Source organism: Vulpes vulpes, chromosome 9 (assembly GCF_048418805.1).
Source record: "Vulpes vulpes isolate BD-2025 chromosome 9, VulVul3, whole genome shotgun sequence".
NCBI classification, from domain to species: Eukaryota; Metazoa; Chordata; class Mammalia; order Carnivora; family Canidae; genus Vulpes; species Vulpes vulpes.
Window position 1 is genome coordinate 57,127,878 of NC_132788.1, and position 25,636 is coordinate 57,153,513.

Sequence of the window (25,636 nt, forward strand, 5' to 3'; positions counted from 1 at the left end):
CATCGGGCTGTGGGCAGGGCCCTTGCATCCCAGGCTCTACTGCCTTCACTGCCGCCTCCCTGCTTCAGGAGGCTTCTCCTTTCCCACCTGTGGCTAGATGTCAGAGACCCAGAGATGGAACCAGTATGGCCCCAGGGCCCCAGAAGCTCAGAGCCTCGTAGAGGACATAATGGCTTGTTTCGTGTGAATGCCGTGTGTGTTGGGAGATTCTGAGGATCTGGACGTGGGCCAGATGGCGGCCCACCAGGCCCTGCGTGACTGACTTCCCCTGCTCCTCTGGCCAGGCCCACTCTGCTCTGACCACACTGGCCTCCTTGCTGCGCCCCCCCCCCCCCCCCCCCCCCCGCCCCCAGGCACCAGGCGCACTCTCACCACAGGACCTTTGCCCTTGTTCTGCTCCTTCCCCAACAGCACTTGCACCTTCTGACATATGGTTATTTGAGCCATGTAATTAACCCCTCCTCCTTGTTTCCCAGCACACAGGTACATCAGCTTCAGGAGGTGGAAATTCTGTCTGTCTTGTTGAGGGCTAAGTCCCCAAATTGAGCACAGGCCCGGCATACCATAACAGCTGGGCACTTCTTGGTTAGATGAGTGAAAGCCAAGTCCCTGCCCTCAAAGAGCCCAGAGTCCAGTGGATGTTCCACCTGAGCCATGAGCTGACCTTTCACTCGTTCTCTCCCACACGTTTGGCCCACATGCCCATGCATGCAGCTCTTACCCTTCCCCTGGCCCCATGCAGTGCCAGGCCTGTGAAGCAGGGGCAGGGGAGGCCCCAGCCCTCAAGAGGGTCCTTGTTAGCCCCTAGATGGTGCCTCCCAGAGCCATCTCTACCAGATCATATGGACTCTCAGTAAGGCAGCTCCTAGCCCCCCATTGGGGAGACCGGAGCCTGATCTGTGGCTCCCTCCTCCAGGCGGTGGGCCGAAACCCCACCAGAAAGCGCCAGCCCTGCCCCTTCCCCTGCCCCAGCTGGGCTCCTTGCCTTTTCCCAGGCCTCTAATTCCCCACTGATCCTTAAGAGAGGTTGAACTAATGGTTTCCCAAGGTAAGGCTCTAGACAAGCGGGGACCTCGGCCCTCACCACTGGGCCTGGAGGACTCTGCGTGACCACAGGCCAGTTTCCCCGCAGATGTGAACGAATGTGAGACCCAGCGCTGCAGCCAAGAGTGCACCAACATCTATGGCTCCTACCAGTGCTACTGTCGCCAAGGCTACCAGCTGGCCGAGGACGGGCACACCTGCACAGGTACCTCTTCTCTGCCCAGGGGCCCCCTTCCTGAGAGGCACCCTTTCCCCATGTGCTAGGCCCCCAGAGACTTCCTGCTGGGCTGGGGACACACAGGACACACACAGGCTTCAGCATCACATTAGAGCTGGATTCCCAGCCCTGCCATCTCCCTGGCTACGTGACCTCTGGGTCCTCTATAAAGTGGAGATGATGGTCCTGGCCTCACCAGGACGAAGGACGAGGTTACACACCTTGTCTACACCCATGTCTGGTACCTTATTGGCCCTGCACTGATAGTAGTAATTATGGAGCAACCCCAAGGAGTGAGAACTGGAATGGGAGTCCTGTTTTGCTGTGTGGCCTTTAGCAACTCTCTTCCCCTCTCTGAGCACTGTTCTCATTGGTAAAATGGGCCCCTAGAGCCCAGAGCTGTGGTGGGGCCAGGATGATGGTCAGTGTCTGGGCTCTGCAGGTGCAAGGGGTTCACGAGGGACTGAAACTCTCTCCGACAGACATTGACGAGTGTGCTCAGGGCGCTGGCATCCTCTGTACCTTCCGCTGTGTCAACGTGCCAGGGAGCTACCAGTGTGCATGCCCGGAGCGGGGTTACACCATGACGGCCAATGGGAGGTCCTGCAAGGGTAAGTAAGGGGTCCCTGCCCTACCAGAGTCTCAGGCAAGCTCTAAGTAGGCACAGAAAACCTTATACAGCTTGCTGTGTGATTGGAGCTCTGACACTTAGTACATCAACACGGAATGGCCAGTGCCACTGGTGGCCATATTAACCAAGGTCTATGTGGGATTGAGGGGGGAGACAGTCTTTCTGCAGTTGGACTCAGCTTAGGCTAATCTTTCAGGCTTAGGCTCAGCTGTAGGCCCTCTCCTGGGAGAGACACAGGGATTCTGAGGGGAGGTCCTAAAAGACAAGTGACCTGTCCAGTGGGGAACCCGAAGAGCAACTCTGGGGTCCCCATGTCTGCCCCCAAGCATCTGCATCTGCTAACCTTGCATGCAGAAAGACATTGTCCCAGCCAGAGCTGTGCAGAGCTGGGCAGGGCTGGGCAGTCACCTGTTTTTGCAGTTTGCAGCTACTTCCCTGGATAGGGGCCAGGTTCTGAGACATCTGATGTTCCTTCTAAGTTGGGGAGTCACAATGCTGAAGTTCAGTTTCATTGGGACTTACTGAGGCCACCAAATTCTAGGCCTGGCAAGCTGCCTGGGCAAAGTGGAGAGGCCTGGAATCTACTTGGGGGGGACACAGGAGCATCCCTTCCCCCTTTACCTCCTCCCCCCGCCCAAGAAGTGACCCCTGAGGGCTTCACAGCCCAGCTCACCTACCCTCCTCCTGGCCTGCGTGGCTGGCTCTTCCCAGGTTGGTGGGGCTGAGAGCCCAGAGTCCCCTGGGTTTCAGCTTTAGTCCAAGGCAGGCCCTGGTGCTCCTGTAGGCCCAGAGGTTCAGAGCTGGTGCTGGGCAGGGTAGTGTTAGATCAGTGTTGTTCAGCCTGGGCATTCCTATCTGTAAATGGGTCCTGAAATCATTTTGGTAGATCTCAGCTGGCTATTTTGGGGTTTGTTTTTGTTTTAAGTAATGAAAAGCAAAATACAGGATCAGGTGGGCACAGTGGACTAGATCAGTGTGCACCACGCCTACACAGATTGTTCCAGTCCATATGTGCATACTTAGTCCAGAGCAAAAGGACTCCCTACCATAGGTAGACGTAAAGAAAAAATAAATGGAAAGACTCCGAGTGAGCGTGGGTAAATCACGGCTTTGGAGGCCTGGTAGGCTCACAGAAGCTGACCCAGGCTTCCCTGGCAGCAAAGCTGGCTGCTTTTTAGTTTAAAAAACAAGAAGTATTGGGCTCCATTAAAGGTGAGCATTTCACTCGCCATAAACTGTGCTGTGCGGGACACATGGCTTTATGTTCCTGGACTAGGATTTCATCTTAGACAACAAGGCTCTGTTTTAATAGCAGAACAGGTGTGGTCCCTTCTCTGATGTCCAGTGAGACACTGCAATGACTTTGCTCTTGCAGATGCTTCAGGTTGAAAACCTATTCGAGTCCAGGGTAGTCTCTCCCTGACTCCTCCTCTCTGGCCCATGTCTGCTGGGGTCTCTGGGTGCCCCACCAGGTGGGAATGCCTCTACTGCTGCCAGAAAGGGCTTCCGGGGCCTAGATGCACACCTGGCCTGCACTGGCCATTGGCACATCTGACCCCCGGCACCCATCTCTGGTTCCGGGACTCTGCAGCTGCTCACACTCACCCCCATCCCTGGCCACTGCGTTGTCCTCCCAGGGCTGGCTACCCTTCTGCCCCCTGACAGCACCCTGCCCCCACCCCCGATGAGGCACAGGTCCCCCTATTTGCAGTCCCTGCTGCAGACCCACCAGGAGGTCAGGCACGAGGGAGGCCCCAGTGCCCGTGTGATACCTTTGCTTCCCCTCCACACTTTTTTGCTGGAAAGGTCTCTGTACTGCCACTGGGTGAACAAGGGCAGAGTGCATGATGATGGTTTTGCCTGGTCGTGTCCACTTCCTGAGTCAGTGGGGGCCATGCCCATGGCCCTTCAGAGCTAAGTGGTGACTCTCTTGTGCTGCCTGATTCTGTTCTGACCCAGGCCAACCCCTGAGGTCTCACGGCTCCAACGGAAAGATGGGAGGCCAGCCGTGGGAGAACTGAATGTGCTGGTTAATATCTCCTAGTAAATCCTGACCCTCTCAATGGTGAAAAAAAAAAAAAAAACAGGACAGAAAAATGTGAGGGAATTAAGACTGGGCAGTGTCTCCTAGAATACACACTCTGTGAAGGAAGGGCCAGGACCCCCGTGCACCAACCTGCGGGGCAGCGCCCAGCACATAGTAGGTGCTTATTAAACATTCAGCCACTCGACTAAACTGAACAGCAAGTCCTGCTAATACCTGGATGCGTTTTTTTCCCAGTCTCTGGTTATGCCAATATAGACACGTGTGTATGGATACAATATAATGTTGGTTACGATCATGCTGAAAATAAGCGTGAATCCAGCGTTTGTTTGGTTTGGGATGCACGTAAAGCCCTTATCAGCAGTCCCCCCCACTACGGGCTAGCTTTTAGCAGTGCTGTTAGTATTAGCACTGACTTTCTTCCCCACTCCAGCCCCTCTGAGTCGTGGCTGGTGCTCAGCTACGGTGAGGCTGCAATGACACTCCTGAGCATATGGCCTTGTCCCATCCTCCCTCCAGCCTGACCTCTCCAAGAGAGGCTCCAGGGTTGAGGGCTACGCAGACACGAGGGGTCTGGCTGCCCTGCAGGGCAAGGACCCCAAGGTCATAAGGAAGGCCTGTAACGGCTTCCTGCGAGCCTGGTGAGGCCAGGCTACAGGGGTGCTAACCCCCGGCGCTCCTCCCTCCCACTTCTGGGCATCTCCCTCATCAGCACTGGGCCCACAGACAGCAAGAAGCAGCTCCTTACCCATTCCCGTGCTGCACCCTTGAGCACCCCTGCAGAGGCAGGACTTCCTGCTCCCCACTGTGGGCAGCCAGAGGGAAGCTGGGGCCGTGGGGGGTGGGGGGAAGAGCAGGAGGCCCTCCCTTCATGTGGATTCAGTTAATGAGCCATCAGGACAACCACCGCCCATCCTGGCCCCTCCGGCTCCTGCCCTACTTTCTCCCACTCGCCTTTGCGCCACCCTGGGAAATTGGGATCGTGACCCAGTTTGCAGAGGAGGAAAGGGAGGGAGGCTTGAAGAGGTGAATGAATGTCAGCTGGCCTGTCGCCACAGAGGGTGGTGGCCAATGGCCGGCTGGGAGTCAGCATGTGAGGATGGGAAGTGACACCGTTCCTGCCTCGGCGGGTTGTGAGGACAAATGAGTTAATGAGTGCAGAGAGCCCTGAGCATGGGATGGACACCAGGTGTAGACATAGAATGCAGTTGGCTGCTGTTATAACTGTCCTGTCATTACTGTCATGCTGCTATCGTGAGGAGTCTGTGTGGCATCATGATTGGATCCCTGGCTTCCAGCCCCAGCTGCCTGCTTACTGCTGTGTGACCTTGAGCGAGTCCCTACCCCTCTCTGAGCCTCATTTTCTCCTGTGTCTGGGGAGGCCCGTGACCCTAACCTTACAGGCCTGGCATGAGGACTGAGTGAGGAGAACCCCTAAACTGGATCAGTGAGGAGGACTGGAGAAAGAAACCAGGAGCCTTCCAGGGAAGGTCCTGCAGGCCCTCTGCCCCCCTTGCCCCAGCGACAGCCCCCTGGGGCCTCTGGACTCCATCATCTCTGAGCTGAGCAGCTGATCTTCACAGAACGGGTCTTTGGAACCCATTTATCTGACCTTACTTGTCTTACAGGTTGCCTGTGTGCACACACACACACACACACATGCACACATGTTTGCTTCTCTGAGCTTTGGTCAGATATTTATCTATGTCTCTTTGTGTGTGTGAGCATCCTGAGAGGGTCCCCCTTGTATGTTTGCGTCTGTGATCCTGTGTATCATTGTGAGTGTGCTTGAGCAGATGGGTGTGTGTAACCGTGTGTGTTGGTGTGAGTGTGCACAGGAAGCGTGAGCATGTCTGTGCGGTTTGTGGGGGGCATCTTAGAGTCTGTATTTACAAGTGATGGGTCTGACACTTCCATCTAGCAATATGTGTGGAGCACCTGCTTCGTGCCAGGTGCTCTGCTAGGTGCTGGGGACACGTGGGACCAAGGAAGACACACACCCATGCCATTCTGGAGCTCCTGGGGCGGGGGGACACAGAAAAAGCATGTGAAGTAGCGTGTGTTTCAGAGCAGGACAGGCAGTAGAAGGAGAATAAAATGGGAGGGGGACTACTATGGGGCAGTCAGGGAGGGCGTCCTGCAGAGGTGACCCTGAGCTGAGACCTAAAAGATGGGAAGGAGCCAGGCATGTGAAGATGTGTTCCAGGGGCAGAAACAGCATGTGCAAAGCCCCTGAGCTGGGGTGGGGTCAGGGTGTTGGAGCAGCCCAGAGATGTCCACTAGGGCTGCAGCCCACGTGGAAGGAGAGGCTCAGAGAAGGCCAGAGGGGCCCTATGGTGCCCATGAGGAAACTGGGTTTTTATTCTGGGAGCATGGAAAGCCCTCAGGGGACACAGATAGTTTGTTGTAAAGCAAGGTGCTCAGCCGCTGGGTGTGGTGGGGACAAGGTGGGGTGTGTGGTGTGCGGCTGTACGGTGTGCTTGCAGCCAGGACAAGCTGCCCTGAGACAATGTGGGCTGGGCTGGGCTAGACCAATGCCCCCAGCTGGGGAGGGGGGCGCTCTGTCCTCACCCTCCTCTTCTCTCCCCAGACCTAGACGAGTGTGCGCTGGGCACCCACAACTGCTCCGAGGCTGAGACCTGCCATAACATCCGGGGCGGCTTCCGCTGCCTGCGCTTTGAGTGTCCTCCAAACTATGTCCGGGTCTCTGAAACGTGAGTGCCCCTACCTGGCCTTGGGCCCCAAGACCCCTGTACCCCACCCATGCTGCCTAGGGGAGAGGTGGCCCCATCCTCCACCGCTCCTGCTCTTCACAGGTCCTGACTGCTAGGTGTGGTCTGGCCCCCACACAAGCACCTTGCAAAAAGCTCAGAGTATAGAGACCAGAGCGAAGACAGCTCACATAAAATCCCCCTGAGTGGGGCTGTGGGACCCTGTCACCCAGTGACATGAGTGGCACAAAGTGCCTGTGACTGTGCTGTCACATGAGCTCGGCTGGGCCCCCTTGCTGCTCTACCTCACAGCTGTCTTCCATGTCTGTGTGTGCAGCCTCCCACCAACCATATTTCCTAGTGTGGATGTGTCCCTCATCAACCACTGCCCCGTGGCACCTGGCCATTTTTCACCATCACATACACGCTAACATCTGTGTGCATGCGTGACATTTAGGGGAGTGTGTCTGGGTGACTTTCCAGATCATCTCCATTCTCTGGGTCTTAGCTGCCCCCCCCCCGGAACATGGGGCAAGAGCTGTGCCAGCCTGGGGCGGGTGCGAGCATGAGATGGGTACAGGGGTGCCATGGGTTTGGCATGGTGCATGGCATGGCCAGAGTGCTGCATCAGTGCCACCTGTTGCTGGTGACAAGGTTGTCATTGTGGCTGTGTGCTGTGGTACACCACATGGGGAGCCCTGCTCAGAGGACCCCCTAGAGCTGCTGAGCCCTCGTGCCTGAGCAGCATCCATTTTGGAAGCAATGAGCTTGTAGAGTGATTGGTTTATTTATTTATTTATTTATTTATTTATTTATTTTTTAAAAGATTTTATTTAGTTATTTGAGAAAGACAGTGAGAGAAAGCACAAGCTGGGCGAGGGGCAGAGGTAGAGGGAGGAGCAGACTTCCTGCTGAGCAGGGAGCCCAATGTGGCTCCATCCCAGGACCCTGGGATCATGACCTGAGCTGAAGGCAGACGCTTAACCATCTGAGCCGCCCAGGTGCCCCATAGAGAGTGATTTAATGCTGGAGGGGTGGCAGTGGCTCCCAGAGCCAGGAAGGGACAGATTGGTACTATGCTCAGAAATCAAGCCCTGAGGCCCCCTGTGGGGTTTGCTGGAGCTTCTGTCCTCGTAGTCATCGTCATTGTCATGTAGCATGGAGTTGCGAGGCCCCTAAGGAGTGAGTGACTTGGAGCTCCAGGTGGGCCAATGGCCCTGGTGGTCGGAGAGGCTTCTCCTGGGAATGGGCAGGCCGTCCTGAGTCAGAAGAGGAGATGGCTGCCAAGGAGGGTCATTCACAGAAGAAAAGGAATTTGGAAAATGATTAAAACAATCAAAACATCATGCCCGGAGCATCTGTGCCAACAGAAAGTGTGCAAGTAAAAACAAATTGGAGGAAGGTGGGTGAGAACGAAGGGAGGAAGGAAGGAGGCGGGGAGGCACGCGTGGATGCCACGCCAGGCCCTGTGCGCAGCCCCGCATGTTTATTCACTCGCCCCGTGCAAGCAGCGAGACCACGGGCTATTGTCCCAGCTTAGATGAGGAGACCAAGACCCAGAGAGGTAAGGTGCCTCAGCAGAAGCTGTGAAGGGTCGAGCTGGCCACCGAGCCGGGCCCAGGTGGTCCCCGAGCCTGCACTGAGGCCTGTGCCTTTGCCCGGCTCGGGTGGGCGTCAGGGGCGGGAGCCCCCGGGCCTGCTGACTGAGCCCTGCCCCCTGCACCCACAGGAAATGTGAGCGCACGACGTGCCACGACTTCATGGAGTGCCAGAACTCGCCAGCGCGCATCACCTACTACCAGCTCAACTTCCAGACGGGCCTCCTGGTGCCCGCGCACATCTTCCGCATCAGCCCGGTGCCCGTCTTCGCAGGCGACACCATCTCCCTGGCCATCACCAAGGGCAACGAGGAGGGCTACTTCGGCACGCGTCCACTCAATGCCTACACAGGCGTCGTCTACCTGCAACGGTTGGTGCGCGAGCCCCGGGACTTCGCCCTGGACGTGGAGATGAAGCTCTGGCGACAGGGCTCCGTCACCACCTTCCTGGCCAAGATGCACATCTTCTTTACCACCTTCGCCCTGTGAGGCAGCCGCCTGCCCAGCACCCCACGGGGGCCATGGAACCCCGATCCTCCCGCTGTGTCCCCACACCAGCCTCTGCACCACCTGCCAGTGCACACCTTTCTGAGGTTGCTGAACACTGCATGTGTGCGTGGGGCCGGGTTATGGTGGTAGCTTTTACTCTAACTCTGTAAATTAACTTAATTTTGCTGACTCGATTCCTCCTGGATTCCTGGGCCTCTCCTGTGCCCTGCCCTGCGGGAGGGAGCTGGGCAAAACTTTGAGGGCAGCTCAAGGTCACCAAGGCAGGTGCTCGGTGGGTGGAGTCAGAAGGCCGAAGACTGAAACACAGCTACCGCGCTGGGGTGTTTGGACTTAACCAAGTGACCTGTCCCCAAGGCTGATACTCAACATTTCATATTCCACTGTGATTATTAGTTCTTTACTTTAAAAAAAATCATTTTAAGTGTTTTTGTTTAATTATAAAAGTAGTATGCACACATCGCAAAAAAATATATTCAAATAGTACCAAAGGATTATAAAGTAAAAAAAAAAAGAAAAAGAAAAAAAGAAAAAAAACCTCTTACTTTGTAAAGTGTTTGTGTTTGGTAATGGTTATCTGCGTGCCTTGGGCAGGGTCCTGGCAGGGTCCCCCGGCCTGACCAATGCCTCTGTTTGTTAATCTTGTTGAAGGAATCAGCCCCGAACCTGGGGTTTTCCCTTGGGGGCGAAAGGATCCATCGCAGTATAATTTTTGATTTTACTACTACTGCTTTTCCTCCTCTTCCTTCCCCAAATGGGGACCTCCACTGGCTTGAGCCTCTGGAAGTCGTCCAGAGACTCCAATACTGGTCCTGGCACAGGGGCCTGAAAGCATTGGGTCAGATAGAGGATAAGATAGGAACCCAGAGAATCAGAGAATTTATCTTGTCTTCTCCAGGGTGGGTTTCCGGGGTTTTGAGGCTGGGGTTGGCGGCGGAGGGCTGAGAAGGGAAGGGACAGGCCCCTGGTCACACGGGTGTCTTGGACCCAATCTGAGTCCCCCACCCATGCACGTAGGCCACTCCTCTTGGCTCTTTCTCTAAGCCGGTGGGTTTCAGATGCAGGCAGAGTGTGACTCCAGGGGTTTTTGACCTCAGCGTGGTGGGTGGCACCTCCCATTTCAAAGCCAAACTAGAACAGTCTCACAGCGCTCCACACCTGGGAGGGAGAGAGGACCCAGTCCCGACACAGCAGTGCGCACATGTCTGCGTGTCTCTGCGTGTGTGTGCACATAGGATGCATATGCCACCAGCTGGGGCGTGTGGTGTACTGTGTATGGTGGTCGGAAATGGGGAGCAGCAGGCCCGCTGGGGACAGTGGGTTGCTGGGAGCCCGTGCCTGTGTGGAAGGATGTTCTCATTTTTCAAGACAAACTCCCAGACGATGTTCTGATGTGAAACTTCCCAATTATTTAAAACTTCCTTAAAATAAAAGATTTTATTTATTCATGAGAGACACAGAGAGAGAGGCAGAGACACAGGCAGAGGGAGAAGCAGGCTCCATGCGGGGAGCCGGATGTAGGACTCGACCCTGGGACCCCAGGATCACATCCTGGGCTGAAGGCAGATGCTCAACTGCTGAGCCACCTGGGTGCCCCTATTTAAAACTCTCTAACAGCAGGAAGGAGCCAGCCTCGGAGCTTGAGGCTGTAAGCCTGCCGTGGAGGCCTCACTGCCTCGCGGCCTCTTCTCCCCTCCCTGCCTGCCCCTCACTGGCTCCGTTCCCAAGGACGTATAACTGGAGCCAGGATTTCCTTCTTGCTGGCTTGACTATCTCTGTCCCTCCTGTTTCTCTGGTTGTCAGGAAAACCAGAGCTACTGTGTCAGGCATGGGCACTTACCCAGCAGGGGCCAGTGGGGACTGGGCTTCCATTCAAGGCAGGTTTGGGACCCCAGCAGGGGCCGGGGTGGTACCTGGCTGGTGGCAGCTGGCCCTGGCCCTACACAGTCACACAGGTCCTTCCTCCCACTCGAGGGCTGCTCCCTGTGGGACCTCGAGTGAGGGACATCACCTTCCTGGGTTTCATTCACCTTGTCAGTGGATGGGGGTACCCACAATTTTTCCATCACGGGGCTGCTATACCACTAGGATGAGCGACACACACACAGCATCCAGCTGGGTGCCTGGCTCACATGGAGGCTCTTGGAAAACCAGTGTTCCCTCTGGCATCTGAGGGTCTTAGGTTCGGTGATTCTTCAGTTCCATGTCTACAAGGAGTTTGACATGCCACAGTTTGAGGGAACAGTCCCCACAAGACCGCCCTCACTTCGGACACCGGACACAAAGTTGGGGGTCCCCGCGACTACCCTCAGGTTAGTTCACCTGGACCCTTCAGGGAGCACCACGTTTAGGATGACCGTTTTGTGATGACAAAGGCATACAAACTAAAACCATCCAAGGGGAATGGTGCATAGGGCAGAATTTAGGAGGGGTTAGTGTCCCCAGAACGTGTCCCTTTCCTGGCCTGGTGGGTGACAGTTGACACAGAGTGTGGCCAGCCAGGAATCCTTTGGTATCCAGCACTTGTAGTAGAGCTTGGTCATAACCACCAGCACGGCTGACCTCTGCTTGTCCAGTCCCTCCCGGAGGTCAGAGTTGATGCGCCACGTCCCAACGCCCCGCCACCAGTCACGTTATTAGACCGCCCAGTGCTCCACGTCCCCAGGCAGAGCCAGTCCTATCAGGACATTCTGGGACCCTAGAGCTCACCTCCCAGGAGCTGAGGGCAGAGGCAGCAGCTCTGCTTTTAGGGACGGTGAATTCTGGCCCCTGGCCCCTGGCCTCGGCTTTCTGACAGTGGAGGGATCATAGTTGAGCATCTAGGTTTAGCATTACTTGCTGCAGCTCCTGATCTGCTGTGAGCAGCTACGATAACCGTGTGCAGAACTGTTTAGCATAGAAACGTGCCGGAGGTTAGCCAGCTCTGGTGCTTTCTTGGGCTGGCTGTCTCCCCGCAGTATCTGGGAAATACCGTATCCTGAGCGGCCACTTACTGGGCCATTGGTGTCAGCAGTGGAACCTGCCAGCTATGCGGTGCGTGCTACGGCATGTCGCAGCAGGTGGGCGTCACCTGGAGATTAAGACTAGGTCCCACGCCATCATTAGCACCTCATCCAGCCCGTATGACTGTCGTATGACTGAATGTGTCCCAGGGCAGCCCACCTGAGTGGGTTTGCAGCTTCCATCCAACCTGGGGAGGGCCTATCTTGACCCATCTGGTATCATCCAGCTAAGACACCATATCATTTCTTCCTCCGGGCCTCTCGCGAGATATTAATGTAATGCTGGACAAGTAGAATATTGGGTTTCTCTCACTGCATAACCCATTCATTTCTTTACCCTTAGCTACAAACTCCCTTTCTGTCTTGCACTCAAGTTCCATTTGGCCGCTGTGGCAGTCTACACTGCAGGCACACTTCAGATCAGCTGGCTGCAAACTCAGAGTTCCCCTGACCCCCCTCAGGCTCAGTAATGCTCTAGAATGACTCGCAGAACTGGAGAAAGTGTCTTACTTATTTTTACAGTTTTATTACAATAAGAGAGACTCTACAGCCAAGAATGACAATCAGCCAAGGGAAGAGAGACACGTAGGGCAGAACCCAGGAGGGTGCAAATGCGGAGTTTCCGCTTATACTCTTGCTATGGAGTCCCGGATGGTGTTGCCTCCTTCCAGGCTTGACCTGTGAGAATCCCCACAGAGGATCTCCCAGCGGGGAGGCGCTCCTGAGCCTTTGGGGTCCAGGGTTTGTATTGGAGCTGGTTGGTGGTTGGGGCGCCCTCGTTCCCTGGCACAAGGGAGCAACACAGCTGCTAACGACTTCACCAGGGGCAGGTTGTCCCAATGGACGGGATGCTACGGCAGGTGCAGTGATGCACGCATTTGAAAAATACGAGAGAGCAAGGCAACAGAACTCCATGGTTACTGCTAAGTTGTGCCAGCTTGCAGAGGGACAAGGAGAAATCGGGCTGGTAACAGGTAGTAGCTGAGGCTGAGGCAGGCCCTTCAGCGGCAGTGCACAGAGGCACCTGTCTCCTGCAGGGGAAGGGCGGACACACCTGAGCTGCAGCAAAGACCTGCCCAATTGTGGGCGTCATGGAGCTCCAGGGACATTTGCTGCTCAGCCAGAATCAGTCATGGGAAGTTAAGGGCCCTGGGGTGAGAAAGCTAACACCATGAAAATGTAGGGATGTCTGGGCGTTTGACCGTCCGGAGATGCAGAGGAAGCTTGCCACTACCCTGCAAGGCTCCAGGCACCCCCGCGGGAACTGCCCACACCCCCTCTCCTGGCTGCCAGGCCTGTAACTGGGCTTGAATCCTGGTGTATCCTGGCAAGAGGTGTTCTGGGCTTGATAAAGAAGGAAAGACACTTACACCCAAGAGCTGCGGAAGCGATCTGGCAAGTGTTGACGAGAGCCAAGGGAGCTCCCCTGAGATGGATTCTGAGGGTGCTGGACCAGCAGAGCCAGAATGAAAGGCTGGATCAATGTGACTTCACCGACTTGGGGGCACTTTTTAGGGACACAGGGTTTAACACCTAGGCAATGAACTCAGGGGACAGGACCTACTTAGTGCCCTGGACACAAATGATGGCTGATTCTGAGCTGCCACAGAAGCTGCCAGCTTTGAGTGGGGCTGGAGCCGGAAAGGGATCTGCAGCAGGTCCAGGTAGCGATGCGAGCAGCCTTGAGTCAGACGCACACCTGAAGGGGAGCTCATGGCAAACCCCGGGGAGGGGGTATTCACAGTACAGGTCCCTGGGATTCTAGAGCAAGGCCATGCCATCCACCATTTGAGAAACAGCATGTGGCATGTTACCGGGCCCTAGTGGAGATCACACACTTGACCACGGGCACCAGGTGGTTGTGCGTCTGGAACCACCTGCTACAAGCTGCATCTGTCAGACCCAACAAGTCATAAAGTCGGGTGAGCCCATCACAGTCTATCCTAAGATGGAAACATGTCCAGGATCAAGCCTAAGCAGGACCAGAGGCATGAGTGGGCTTCATGAGCAGGTGGTAGACATTCCCATGGCACCCAGAGCTGTTGTACCCAGCCTATGCCCTTTTGCCAGGTGGAGGTTTCTCCACAACCATCTGGAAGAGGAAGAAGATGCCAAAGCTTGGTTAATGAGTGGTCAGGCCAGTATAGGTGCATGTTAGAAATGGATGGCACCGCATAACAGCCACATCCAGAAGTGACCTTGCAAGACAGTGGGGAGGGAACATCTTCCCGGTGGGTGGTATTATGGGCAGTGACCCCATCATCCACTTTGTGGAGAAGTGGCTTGAGGTGGGACCACGTGGGTAGTGGCCATTGATGGGCCATCTGGCCAGAGGCCTGGAAAGAAAAGAATGGATGCCTAGAGACGAGGGTTCTGGTAAAGGCCTGTGGATCCCAGGGGGGGCAGCAGAAGTGGCCTTGCTATCCCTCCAGTGGCCACTGAGTGACTTTGTCTTCCTGTCCTTGCAACGCTGGACTCCTCAGGGGAGGAGGCACACTTCTCCCAGGGGCTATAGCAAAGGTCCCATTGACCTGTGCGTGGCAGCCGCTGCCTAGGCTCTTTGGTCTCCGCCTGCCTAGGACTAGTAGGTAAGGAGCAGAGCCCCCATATTGAGGGGGTCATTGACCCTGGTCAGCAGAGGGGGCAGGGCTGCTCTGACACAGTGGGACAGGGAGGAGTATGTGAGGAAGCCTGACAACCTCAGGAGTTCTTGTGGCACTGTGCCTGCACACAGCCACAGGCGGCAACCCCAGACTGTGACAGGCATGACGATCAAGGTGTCAAGTATCAAGCTACCAAAGATCCCTGAGGATGAAGGCTTGGGCCAAACCATCAGACGAGCCCCAATCACCAGGTCGCCATGTTATGAGAGCACATGCTTCCCATGGGACGCTCCCAGCTAGGGATGGGCTTGACAGGGATACTGAGGCAGGCTCCTTCTTGGCAGACACAGTACTCCCATGATGGCTGGCGACAGTGGACAGAGGACTTCCAACAGTCCTGCTGAGCTCCTTAGACCCGTGGCAGCAGGGATACTTCTTCCACTCAGCGTGCCCTCCCGCTCTCCTTCCCTCGGGCTCTTGCCTAGACCTCTTCCCGTTTTCTTTCCCAGACATTTTCCCTAACAAAGTCTTGGCATGTTTAATCCCGTCTCGGTATCTTTGTGTACATGTGTGTTTTGTTGTTTTGAAAGGCCTGATTAATACACACACACACGCACAGAGAGATGGATAATGCCGTAGAGGTGATATTTACTCTGTGACCTCACCTCGCTACAAACTGATTCAAGCAAAAAAGATTCAGGAAACCAGGAGAGAGAAGACTAGACTTATGCTGGGGTTTTTGGGTTATGTGACTCTGCAAACCCCCTGTCTGTGTAAGCAGGCTTAGGTTGGGGTTTCTCTCACTTGCCATCCAACGGCCTGTATGGACTGGGACCGGGAGTGGCGTTAGAAAGGGAAAACCCTAAACGTGGAGCTGGCTGACTGGTGGAGAGAAGCGGTGCCCCCTGTTCTGGCCCAGGAGCTGGTACATCTGGTACCTGGTAGGGACAAGGGTGCTGATCAGTCTGCTTGCCTCGTTCCACCCAAGGTCTCGGGAGGAAAAATAAAGAGGTGGGATAGCACTGGCCACCTCTCTGCTGTCCCTGTGATCCCATAACAAAGGAGACAAGCTGAACTCAACCTGACCCAAGGGTACAAACACAGTAGGGTTTATCGAGGCTCTTCTCTGCCCTCTTTCTACTGCAGACACTGGTGGGGGCGGGGGTCTCACCCTTGAGAAGCTACCCCCACATTTCACAGCCCCCGGGGAGCCAAGGCTTGAGTAGGTTGGGTGACGCCTGGTTTTGCATGCTTTTGATTGGCCTGTGAGCATGCCTAGGCATTCACAGTGGGAGGAAGGGGCATAGAGGCTGGGAGGCCACGGGGTGGGCTTTGCAGGACATTTGCATCTGCCTGTGCAGCCCTGAAGCCCCCGCTTTGAGCACTGCACCTCCCTTTTTGTTAGGGATGCCCCCCTGCCCGCCACCTGCACCTTGGGGCCCATCTGTGCTGGCCTCTGCCTATTGGTGCCCGTGTTCCTGCTACTGCGCTGGGTTCCAGGGTGGGTCCCAGACACGGGCCAAGGCAATGAGGTGCTGTGTGAGCTTTGCTGGGAATACCGGGCTGACCTTGAGCCTGAGAGGCCATCAGGCCTGGGCCCCTTGTCCCCTGTCGCTGCAGGCGCAAGCTGAGGGGAAAGCCAGCACTGCTAGAGGTGACCAACGTCATCACTGCTTGGGCCCCGAGCCCTGCCGGGCTTGCGGTCACAGCGGCCTTCGATTTTTCTGTCATTTTTTTGTTTCTTGTGTGAGCTAGTTTGGTTGAGTTTTCTGGCAGATGCAACAGAACAACCCAACAGGATGGAGTCAAAAGTGGGGAAGGGTGTGCCAGGGGAAGGGAACAGCCTGAGCAAAGCTCTGGAGACGGGGAGGAAGGCTGACGTGCCTGGAGACTTGATGAGGAGTGCAGGGTGTGACCTGATTGGATGGGACTCCCACGTAATCCTTATCTAATCCTTGTGGCAGTCAGTAGGGGGGCTGCTGAAACATGGTGGGGCAGGGACAGGGGCCGTGTTGCATTTTCCAAATGTCCCTCTGGCTGCAGTCTGGAGAACGCATGACGGGGTGAAGGCAGGTCCCTACAGGGGTTGATCCCTCTGGGGACCAGCAACTTATTGGGTTGGGGCCCTTGGACCTGGGTCTTATCACTCCAGCCCTATCTCATGTCCAGGCCCCTCTCTTCCTTATCTCGGGAACAAGCTCACTCACCAGACTGGAACAAGCCTTCTGGAACTATCTTAGCCAAAACCGTGGTGACATTCATGCTAATACTCATGCATTCTGACCTTCTGCATGCACTCTGCTCTCCAGACCCTGGGGATAGGCTGCAGTTCATGGCTGAGTGTCAGGCTGAGTCCAGTCTACCCACTGGTCTTCCTGCCAAGGCTTTCTGGTGGTGATTAGAGACAGGGCCACCGGCAGTGGCAGGGTTGAGGGGACGTCTGCACCAGCGCACACCGTCATAGAACTCAGGCCTCACTCCTGGGACCGGCGAGGGGTGGCCAGTAAGTCCATGCACAGAGGGCCGTGCAAGGAGCAACTGGGGCCGCTGGCCTCTCTGTTGCATTGGTTTTCAGACCTTGGGGGCAGAGGGCTGACACTCACCCACACCACTGTCCCGGGGGTCGGGGGCAGCATCCCCGTCCATCGCCCCGAGCCCTCCCTCTGGACACCTTGCTGTGTATCTCTGTTAGGAACAGCTTCAGAAAATGTGGACTGTGACTGGGTGTGCAAGTAGTTTTTAAATAAACATTCTATTTTAGAATAGTTTTGGATCTCTCTAAAAAGAGCAAAGATAGTGCAGAGCGCTCCCGCATGCCCCCATCCACCCGATTTTCTTTATTATTAGTACCTTACACTCTTCTATGCACTCATCACAATGACTGAACTGGCACTAATACGCTAGTATGAACTAAAGCCCACCGCTTATTCAGATATCCTTGGTTTCTCACCTGTGTCCTCCTGTGCCCACAGATGCCACCCTGGATACCATGTTGCCGTCACTGTGGCTCCTCTTGGCTTTGCTAGCTTGGCAGACTTTTCTCAGCTGTGCCGACGTCGACAGTTTGAGGAGAGTTGGTCAGGTGCATGGTTAGATACGCCTCCTGGAGCTGGTCTGGCATTTTCCTCTGGATTCAACTGGAAGGGGTGGTGGTCTGGGTGGGGGTGGGGGGTGCGGTGGCAGGGGAGAAGCTCCCAGAGATGTCACACCGTATCGAGGTCACATGCTGTTGATATGACATATCACTGTTGGTGTTGACCTTGACCACCTGGTTGAGGTCGCGTCCATCAGGTTTCTCTGTGAAGTTACTCTTTTTCCCTCTTCCCCTACTGCCTTCTTTTGTGCTCATATTTTAAATTCTTTAACAGCCCCGTGTTAGAGTTGCCATTCAGTATCTTTATTGCCTGCACTTGGCACCCTTTTAAACTGGTCTGTCCCTGCAGAGTTCTCCAGGGGCGCCCCCAAAGTCTACTCCCTGATGATGCCCAAGCTGCCCCTTGCAGGTGGGGGTGTCTGAGCACCCCAGTGGGCCCCCAAGACTTGCTTAATCCAAGTCACTGAGCTACACCACAAACCAGGGCCCACCCAGTTAGCCGAGGACTAACTAATGGACCATGGGCTCCATTGCTTGGCAGGTACAATATTTGGAAAAGTTTTGAGCCAACACTTCACATCAACTTATGGTTTCCCGAGGTAAAGCTGTTCTCTTAAACTGTGTTGATTTGGTGGCTCCTCTGGTCCCTTCAGACCTCCTGGCACCTGTAAAATAGACCCTGCAGAGTGCTTTCCTCACAGAAAGAGCTGTTGTGGAGTGGGCCCGGCAGCCTGGCTCGAGGTGGTAAGTGGCCTGTCACAGGAGGTATGCAAGGTGGGCCAGGAAGGCCAGGACACGGGTGGAGCCCTTGAAGTCCTATCTTGTCCAGAGCCCGTGGTTTGTTAGGCCACGGTTTTCTTGGGCTACTCTGCAGCCAGTGGGCTGGAAGCCAGCGGCTCCTTCCTTACTTTTCAGCTGAGTTCTGGTGGATCTGTGGGGCAATGGTGCCCCCTCGTGGCCGCAGCCCCAGCCTGCGTTCTGCCCATGGCCAGTGGGGAGGGATGGATTTGGACAGGTGGGCATGAGGGAAAGTGTTGTTTTATTTTTTATTTATTTATGTTTGACTTTATATTTTAATTTAAAAGTACTTTATTTAAATTCAATTTGTCAACATATAGCATAACACCCAGTGCTCATCCCACCTGGTGCCCTCCTCAGTGCCAGTCACCCAGTCACTCCATCCCCTCACCTGCCTCCCCTTCTGGAAAGTGTTGTTTTAACTTCAAGTTCTTATTTACTTCTAGTTAGTTAACATATAGTATAATATTAGCTTCAGGAAGAGAATTAAGTGATTTATCACTTATACACGACACCCAGTGCACATCACAAGTGCCCTCCTTAACTCCCATCCCCCACCAACCTCCTTCCATCTGCCTTCTGTTTGTTTCCTATCATCAAGAGTCTCTTATGGTTTGCTTCTCACTCTCTCTCTCTCCCTCTCTCTCTATTTCCCCCTTTCCCCTGTGTTCATCTGTTTTGTTTTTTAAGTTCCACATATGAGTGAAATCATACAGTATTTGTCTTTCTCTGACTTATTTCACTTAGCATAATGCTCTCTAGCTCCATCTGTGTCATTGCAAATGGCAAGATTTCATTCTTTTTGATGGCTGGGTAATATTACACACACACACACACACACACACACAGACCCAACTTCTTTGTCCATCAGTCGATGGACATCTGGGCTCTTCCCATAATTTGGTTATTGTTGATGGTGCTGCTATAAACATCAGGGTGCATGTGCCCCTTTGAATCAATATTTTTGCATCCTTTGGGTAAATACCGAATAGTGCAATTGCTGGGTCATAGGGTTGTTCTATTTTTAACTTTTTGAGGAGTTTCCATACTGTTTTCCATAGTGGCTGTACCAATTTGCATTCCCGCCAACAGTGCAACAGGGATCTCCTTTCTCCTTGCTAACATCCATTAGCAACAACATCCATTGTTAATTTTAGCCATTCTGATAGGTGTGAGGTGGTATCTCATCATGGTTTTGATTTCTATTTGAGGGAAAGGTGTTTTTGATGGCAAGGGGGTCCATGGTACCTCGTGGGCACATCGGAGGCCCTGCCTGTGGCCCGTTGTGGCTGGAGGGAAAGGGGTACCAGGAGCAGAAGCTGGAGGTCTGGGAGAGGTCAGATGGAAAGAGCACTGGGCGCTGAGTGAGGAATGGTCCTCAAGGACATGTGGCCCGGGTAGTGCCCCAACTTTGGCAGAGTGGCCAGCCCTCCCTTGAACAGCAGGTGTGTCCCGAACCCCAAGGCTGTGGTCTTCCTGAGGTCTGCTCTGTTGCCCCACCTGTGGGACCAAGGATCCCCACCCATAAGAATCTTCCTGGCAAATAGACTTATAGACCTAGTCTGACCTGTGCTGCCACGTGACCACCATTGATGGCAGGTGCTTTAACGGTGGTGGAACTGCAGGCAAAGTGCACCACCCAGAGAACCGTCGTGCCTTGGTTCCACTAGCGTCTATTGGGCAGCGACCACCAGGTTCCAGCTTCTGTTCTTGGGGGCTCTGCATTGCTAAGATTTCGCTCCACCCCTCTGCAACCAGAAGGGCAGGCTTCTGTTCCTATTTTACAGAAGTGGAAACTGAAGTTTAGAGCATGGCCCTTGACTGAGGTCACATAGAGATTCACACCCAGGTGTGCCTCACTGCAAAAGCTCAGTGCTCAGGAGAATGAGACAAGTGACAGGCTGGGAGACAATATTGCTAAAGACATTGCTGGTAGAGAACTGTCATCCAGAAAAATACAAAGAATTCTTAAAACCCAATAAAAAATGAATAATCTGATTTTAAAATGGGCAAAAGACCTCAAGAGACACCTCACCAAAAAAGATATATAGATAGAAATATATGACAAATAAGTATATGAAGAGATATGCAACATCATATGTTATTAGGGGATTGTACGTTAAAATGAGATACCACTACACACACAGCAGGATGGCCAAAATCTAGAACACTGACGATGCCAAATGCCGGTGAGGATGCAGAATAATGGGAACTCCCACTCATTGCTGGAGGGAATGCAAAATGGTTTAGCAACTTTGGAAGACAGCTTGGCAATTTCTTACAATACTAAACACACTCTTACCGCACAACCCAGCAGTCACACTCCTTGGTATTTATCCGAAGCAATCGAAAACATATATATCCACACAAGAACCTGCACGTGGATGTGTATAGCAGCTTTATTCACAATTGCCCAAACACAGAAGCAACTACAATGTCTTTCTGTAGGTGAATGAATACGTAAACCACGGTCCGTCCCAACAATGGAATTATTGGGCGCTAACAGAGAATGAGCAACCAAGTCATTAATGGACACGGAGGAGCCTAAAATGCATATTGTTAAGTGAAAGAAGCCAGTCTGAAAAGGCTACAGAGTGGATAATTCCAGCTATATGACATTCTGGAAAAGGCAAAACTATGAAGACGTCAAAGATCGGTGGTTGCCAGGGGGTTGGAGGAGGGAGGGATAAGTAGGTGGAGCCCAGAGGATTTCAGGGCAGCGAAATGACTGTACGATACATATGATGGTGACACATGCTGTTATACATTTTTCAAGACCCATAGCATGTACACCATCAAGAGTGGATCGCCATGTGAACTGTGGACTTTGGGAGATGATGATGTGTCCACGTAGGTTCATGGGCAGGTGTTGATATTAGGGGAGACTATGCATGTGTGGGGGTAGGAGACATTTGGGAATACGGCTGTGAGCCCAAAACTGGTCTGAGGGTGCCTGGGTGGCTCATTGGTTAAGCATCAGACTCTCGATTTCAGTTCAGGTCATGACCTCTGGTTTGTGAGATAGAGCCCACCCAGTGTGGAGCCTGCTTAAGAGCCTCACTCTCCCTCTTCCTTTGCCCCCAACCCCTTATGCTTTCTCTCTCTCAAAGAAAAAAAAAACCCTCTCTGAAAAACAACCTATTAAAAATAAGCAAAGCAAAAGCAAAAACACCTCATTGCATTGCCCTACCCAGACTCCAGAAGCTCACAGTCTGGCGGGGAGTTGGACATAGAAACAGGTACAACCGTTTGGACAGTCCCTGCAATGAGGAGGAAGCGCAGGGAGCTGCGGACTCTCAGCAGGGCTATTACACGGGTATCAGAGAAGGCTTCCCGGAGGACCTCCAGTGGGTTTTGCCCCTCCAGCAAGCTGTCACCCAGTGGAGAAGCTGGGCGGGCATTCCAGGGAGGGGAACCCGCTTGCACCGAGGTGCAGTGTTGGGGGAGCAGCGGAAGGTGTCAGCTGCAGAGTGGGGGTGCGCGTGCAGAGATCAGTCGCAGGAGGAGGGGCAGTGGGCCCTGGGGGCCGCTCCCTGGAGCCCTGGGAATCCCCAGCAGGTTGAAAGGAGGTTCAGGCGAGGTCGGCTAAGGGTGTGCGCGGCGACCCCTGGCGGTGGTGAGCGGCATTGCAGGCGGCCGCGCAGGCGCAGACCAGGCCGAGTCCGCGCGGGCGGGGCCAGGTGGGGCTGGGCCAGGTAGAGGCTCCGCGTCCCGGGCTGTGGATGCCCCGAACGACATCCTCCGCGTGTCACTAGCCTCTAATGGAACTGTGGGGTTTCCTTTCATTATTCACACAGACAACAAACTGCGGTAGCATCAGCGGTGTTCACACTACCTTTCTGATATCTCAAAATTTTTGCTCATCTCAAAATTTTGCTTTATTTATGCTCATCGGTACTTTGAAATTACTGTGGGCTACACCTGCCGCCGGTCCGCGTTACTCACTGTGTGAAGAACGAGCCGGCAAGGTGCCATCGCACAGATTTCTTTTCAGTATTTCGAGAAGTATGATTTCAGAGTAATTGGCATTTTAAAAACTCCCCCCAGACTGCCAGAGACGTTCCTGGCACACGCGCACACACGTGTACATGCACGCACATGAACATGCGTATAGGCACACACAAACGCATACACGCACACACAAATATATACGTGTGTGCACACACACTTGGTTGAGAAGCCCTCTGAAGAAGAAAGGCGACAGCGGTGAGTGCCCTGTGGGAAGTGGCTGTCCATACACTTAACCATCTAGATCTGTACATTTGAGTGAGAAAGAGGCACTCCTGGTAGTTAGGTTTGAACAGCAGGTGCACATGGACTCTCGCAAGTGCCTCAGCTCAAGGGCTACCCTGCATCTGGGGCCTGTGCCTGTGCTTGTGTTTCTGGAGGCCAGTGAACATGGATGTGGGGAAATCTAGGGGGTGCATCTGATGTGGGGGGGCACCAATCTGGTGGCAGGGGTGCGGGGGTGTGAGTGCAGGATTCTGATCTGTGGCACCTGTCAGACTGATAGCCTGGCATGCAGCCCCTTGTCCTGCCTGGCCCTTCTGGCCTCCAGAGGAGACCCTGCCCAGGTGCTCCCAGGGGTAGCCAGTGGTCTGGGGGAGCGCGCCTGCCCTGCCTTTTCTGAGAGAGATAGGGTGGGCTACAAGTATAGCCTTCTTGCCGCACCAAACTCATCCTCCTTTCTATGACCACTCCCATTTTCCAGATGTAGAAACAGGCCCAGAGAGGTTGACTATTTCGCCCAGGGCCATGTCGGCTGTCCAGCCAGGGATAATGGAGGGGTAGGTGCCTGGTCTTTCTGAGCCTCAGTGTCTTCACCTGGCATGGCAGGAGGTCGCAGGAAGATGTCTGAGGCCGACCTAGCAGAGCAAGTCCTCATCTTGGGTCTCTCCCGGGTAACTCCCACCATGACTCCCCATTCCCCACGGCATCGGGTCCAAGTTCCACAGTCCTGCATTGTGGGTCTTGGCCTCTCCAGCCTCCTCACCCATCACTCCTGACCTGTCCCCTGTGCTACCCCAGCTGCTAGCCCTTCCCAACCTCTCCAGGCATGTTCACAACCCCGTGCCTCTGTTATTCTGTTTCCTCTGCAGGGAGTGCCTGGAGAACTCCTACTCATCCTGTAGGAGTACTCCGACCTGCCCCACTCTGATTGCCCACAGAGAGCTGGCCCCTCCTGCTCTGGCCCCCACTGCTTTCACACATCCTTGTAGGGTAGCCCATAAATCTCAGGATTTATGCTGGTAAATATCATCTCTGCATCTCCAACGCTCAGCACCAGGTGCAGCATTAAGTAGACGCTAATAAATGTTTGTTGAGTGAATAAACAAACGTGTTTGTGCACTGCTCTGCCCTCTCCACGAGTGGCTTGAGAAAAAGTCTGAGGCCTTTCCAGCTATTCGGGTGGTCATCTGAATTTGTCCAGCTGTCCAGGCTGAAGGGAGAATCAGGACTGTGTGGTGGTGACAGAGCAGTCTGGGTGGGGAGTCCTAAGCTGGGGCTTGTCTGTGAGCTGCACCGCCCCCCAGCACCCGAAGCATCTGCCCTAGGTTCCTCTCTGCATGCACCTTGGGAAAGGGGTGCTTTGCTGTTGCTCCCACATAGGCCCCTGAGGGTCCCCAGGGGGGCTCAGCCCTTGGTGGCTCTCTCTCTCTCTCTGCCCTCAAAGGTCAGTGCTGGGCTAGGCCTCATCTTCTCCTCTGTCGATGTATCAGGTCAGAAGCTCAAGGCTGGTCCAGCCTGGCCGGGGCCAAGGTTTACGAGCTCGTCCTCCCCACCCCAGCCACTCTGACCCTGTGAAACACGCCAGGAAGGGTGGGGACGGGAAGGGGACAGCGGGTCTCCGAGCCTGCCCCGGGGCGCCGTCAGCGGGTCGGGATTTATGCCTTGATGTTCCCACCCCAAGAGCCGGTCACTGGGCTGACGCCCTTGGCTGGTGCTGAGCCATCCCTGCAGGGGACCTAGTGGGGCCCGAGGACCAACAGCTGGCCAGGAGGTGAGCAGGAGGAGCGGAGGCATCCCGAGACAGACTGGTCCCAAAGTGAGCACAAGTCACCGGGTTGCTGCTGTGGGATGAGAACTCGCCTGGCAAGCCCACCCGCCAGCCGCGGGGAAGGGCAAGTACCCGACTGGCGGGGCCTGAGGCCAGCCCAGCCTTGGTCCAGCTGAGAGACACTGGCTAGGACAGCCTGCCTCCCTGGGCCTCAGTTTGCTCAAGTGCGAATGGCATAGTGGAGTAGCCACCCACAGGGCCGTGGGGCTGTGTATGCTCCCTGACGTCAGCTGATGTGCACACTTGCAGGGGCATCACTCGTGTGTGTCTGCCTGGTGGGACCTTCCCTTCTTGGTTTTTGTGTTTTTTAAAGATTTATTAATTTATTTATTTATTCACAAAACACACAGGGAGGGAGGCAGAGACACAGGCAGAGGGAGAAGCAGGCTCCTCGCGGAGAGCCCGATCCGATCCGGAACTTGATTTCAGGACCCCGGGATCATGCCCTGAGCCAAAAATAGATGCTCATCCGCTGAGCCACCCAGGCTCCTCTTCCCTTGTTGTACCAGCCACCCCCACACTCCGTTTACTTTGGGGGAGCTCCCCTCCCCCATGCACATGGTCTTAGCTGAGCCGTCTCCCTGCACACCTTCCCACCTGTCCCTCCAGCACTGGGAGTCAAATAGGAAGTCCCCTCAGCAGGGCTCCTCAGGGGTGAGTGGCAGCTTAGAAGGGCAAGAAGTAAGGGGAGAGGTGGTTTGGGGGGTTTTGCTGGCCTCAGACTGAGTTCCAGAAGCCACAGTGGGAAGAATGGGGCCAGGGGAGCGGCAGGCAAACCTGAGCTGGGTCAGGGATGCGGGGGCAGGGGTGATGGCACCATGGGTCACCCAGCTGCTCATGTAGAAGCCTGGGGTGGCTGGACTCCTCCCTCTCACCCCCCACATCCAAACCATCAGTGCATCTGGCTTGCTGGGCCCTCAGAACATTCTAGAACCCAGCCTCCTCCTAGCCTCTACTTCTCACTAACCCCCCACATCCAACCATAGGCAATTCCTTCATAATGAGCCCTCAGAACACTTCAGAACTCAACCACCTCCACCTGCGTCTGCTGCCACCAGCCTGGCTCCAGCCGCCACGTCTCACCTGGAACATCGTGATTGCCTCCTCCCTTATCTCCTGTCCTCACAACCCTTTCTCCTCAAAGCTGCCTGGACATTGGTTGCAAATAGCTCGCCGGTTCTCAAGTCCTCCCACCCCCCTTGGAAACCAGCACACCCAGGATCAAGTGAAGTTCCTTACCGTGGTCTGTAGGACCTCTGAGTTCTGGTCCCTGCTCACCTCTCTGACCTCCTCTCCTTCACTCTCTTTCCGCATCCACTGCAGTGCCCC

At 54.7% G+C, this 25,636-nt stretch overlaps 1 protein-coding gene across 4 annotated transcripts in view; it reads left to right on the forward strand.

Annotated features, from left to right (window-relative positions):
- The window catches only part of FBLN2 (fibulin 2), an 86,418-nt gene extending 77,113 nt beyond the window's left edge, over positions 1-9,305 (forward strand). For all 4 annotated transcript variants that reach the window (XM_072720206.1, XM_072720208.1, XM_072720205.1 and 1 more), the window contains 4 exons: positions 1,133-1,249; positions 1,744-1,872; positions 6,527-6,650; positions 8,377-9,305. In XM_072720206.1, coding sequence (XP_072576307.1) covers positions 1,133-1,249; positions 1,744-1,872; positions 6,527-6,650; positions 8,377-8,734 — 728 coding nt within the window. In that variant the 3' untranslated portion in view covers positions 8,735-9,305. The remainder of the gene's footprint in view (positions 1-1,132; positions 1,250-1,743; positions 1,873-6,526; positions 6,651-8,376) is intronic.
- The last annotated feature ends 16,331 nt before the right edge of the window (positions 9,306-25,636 follow it).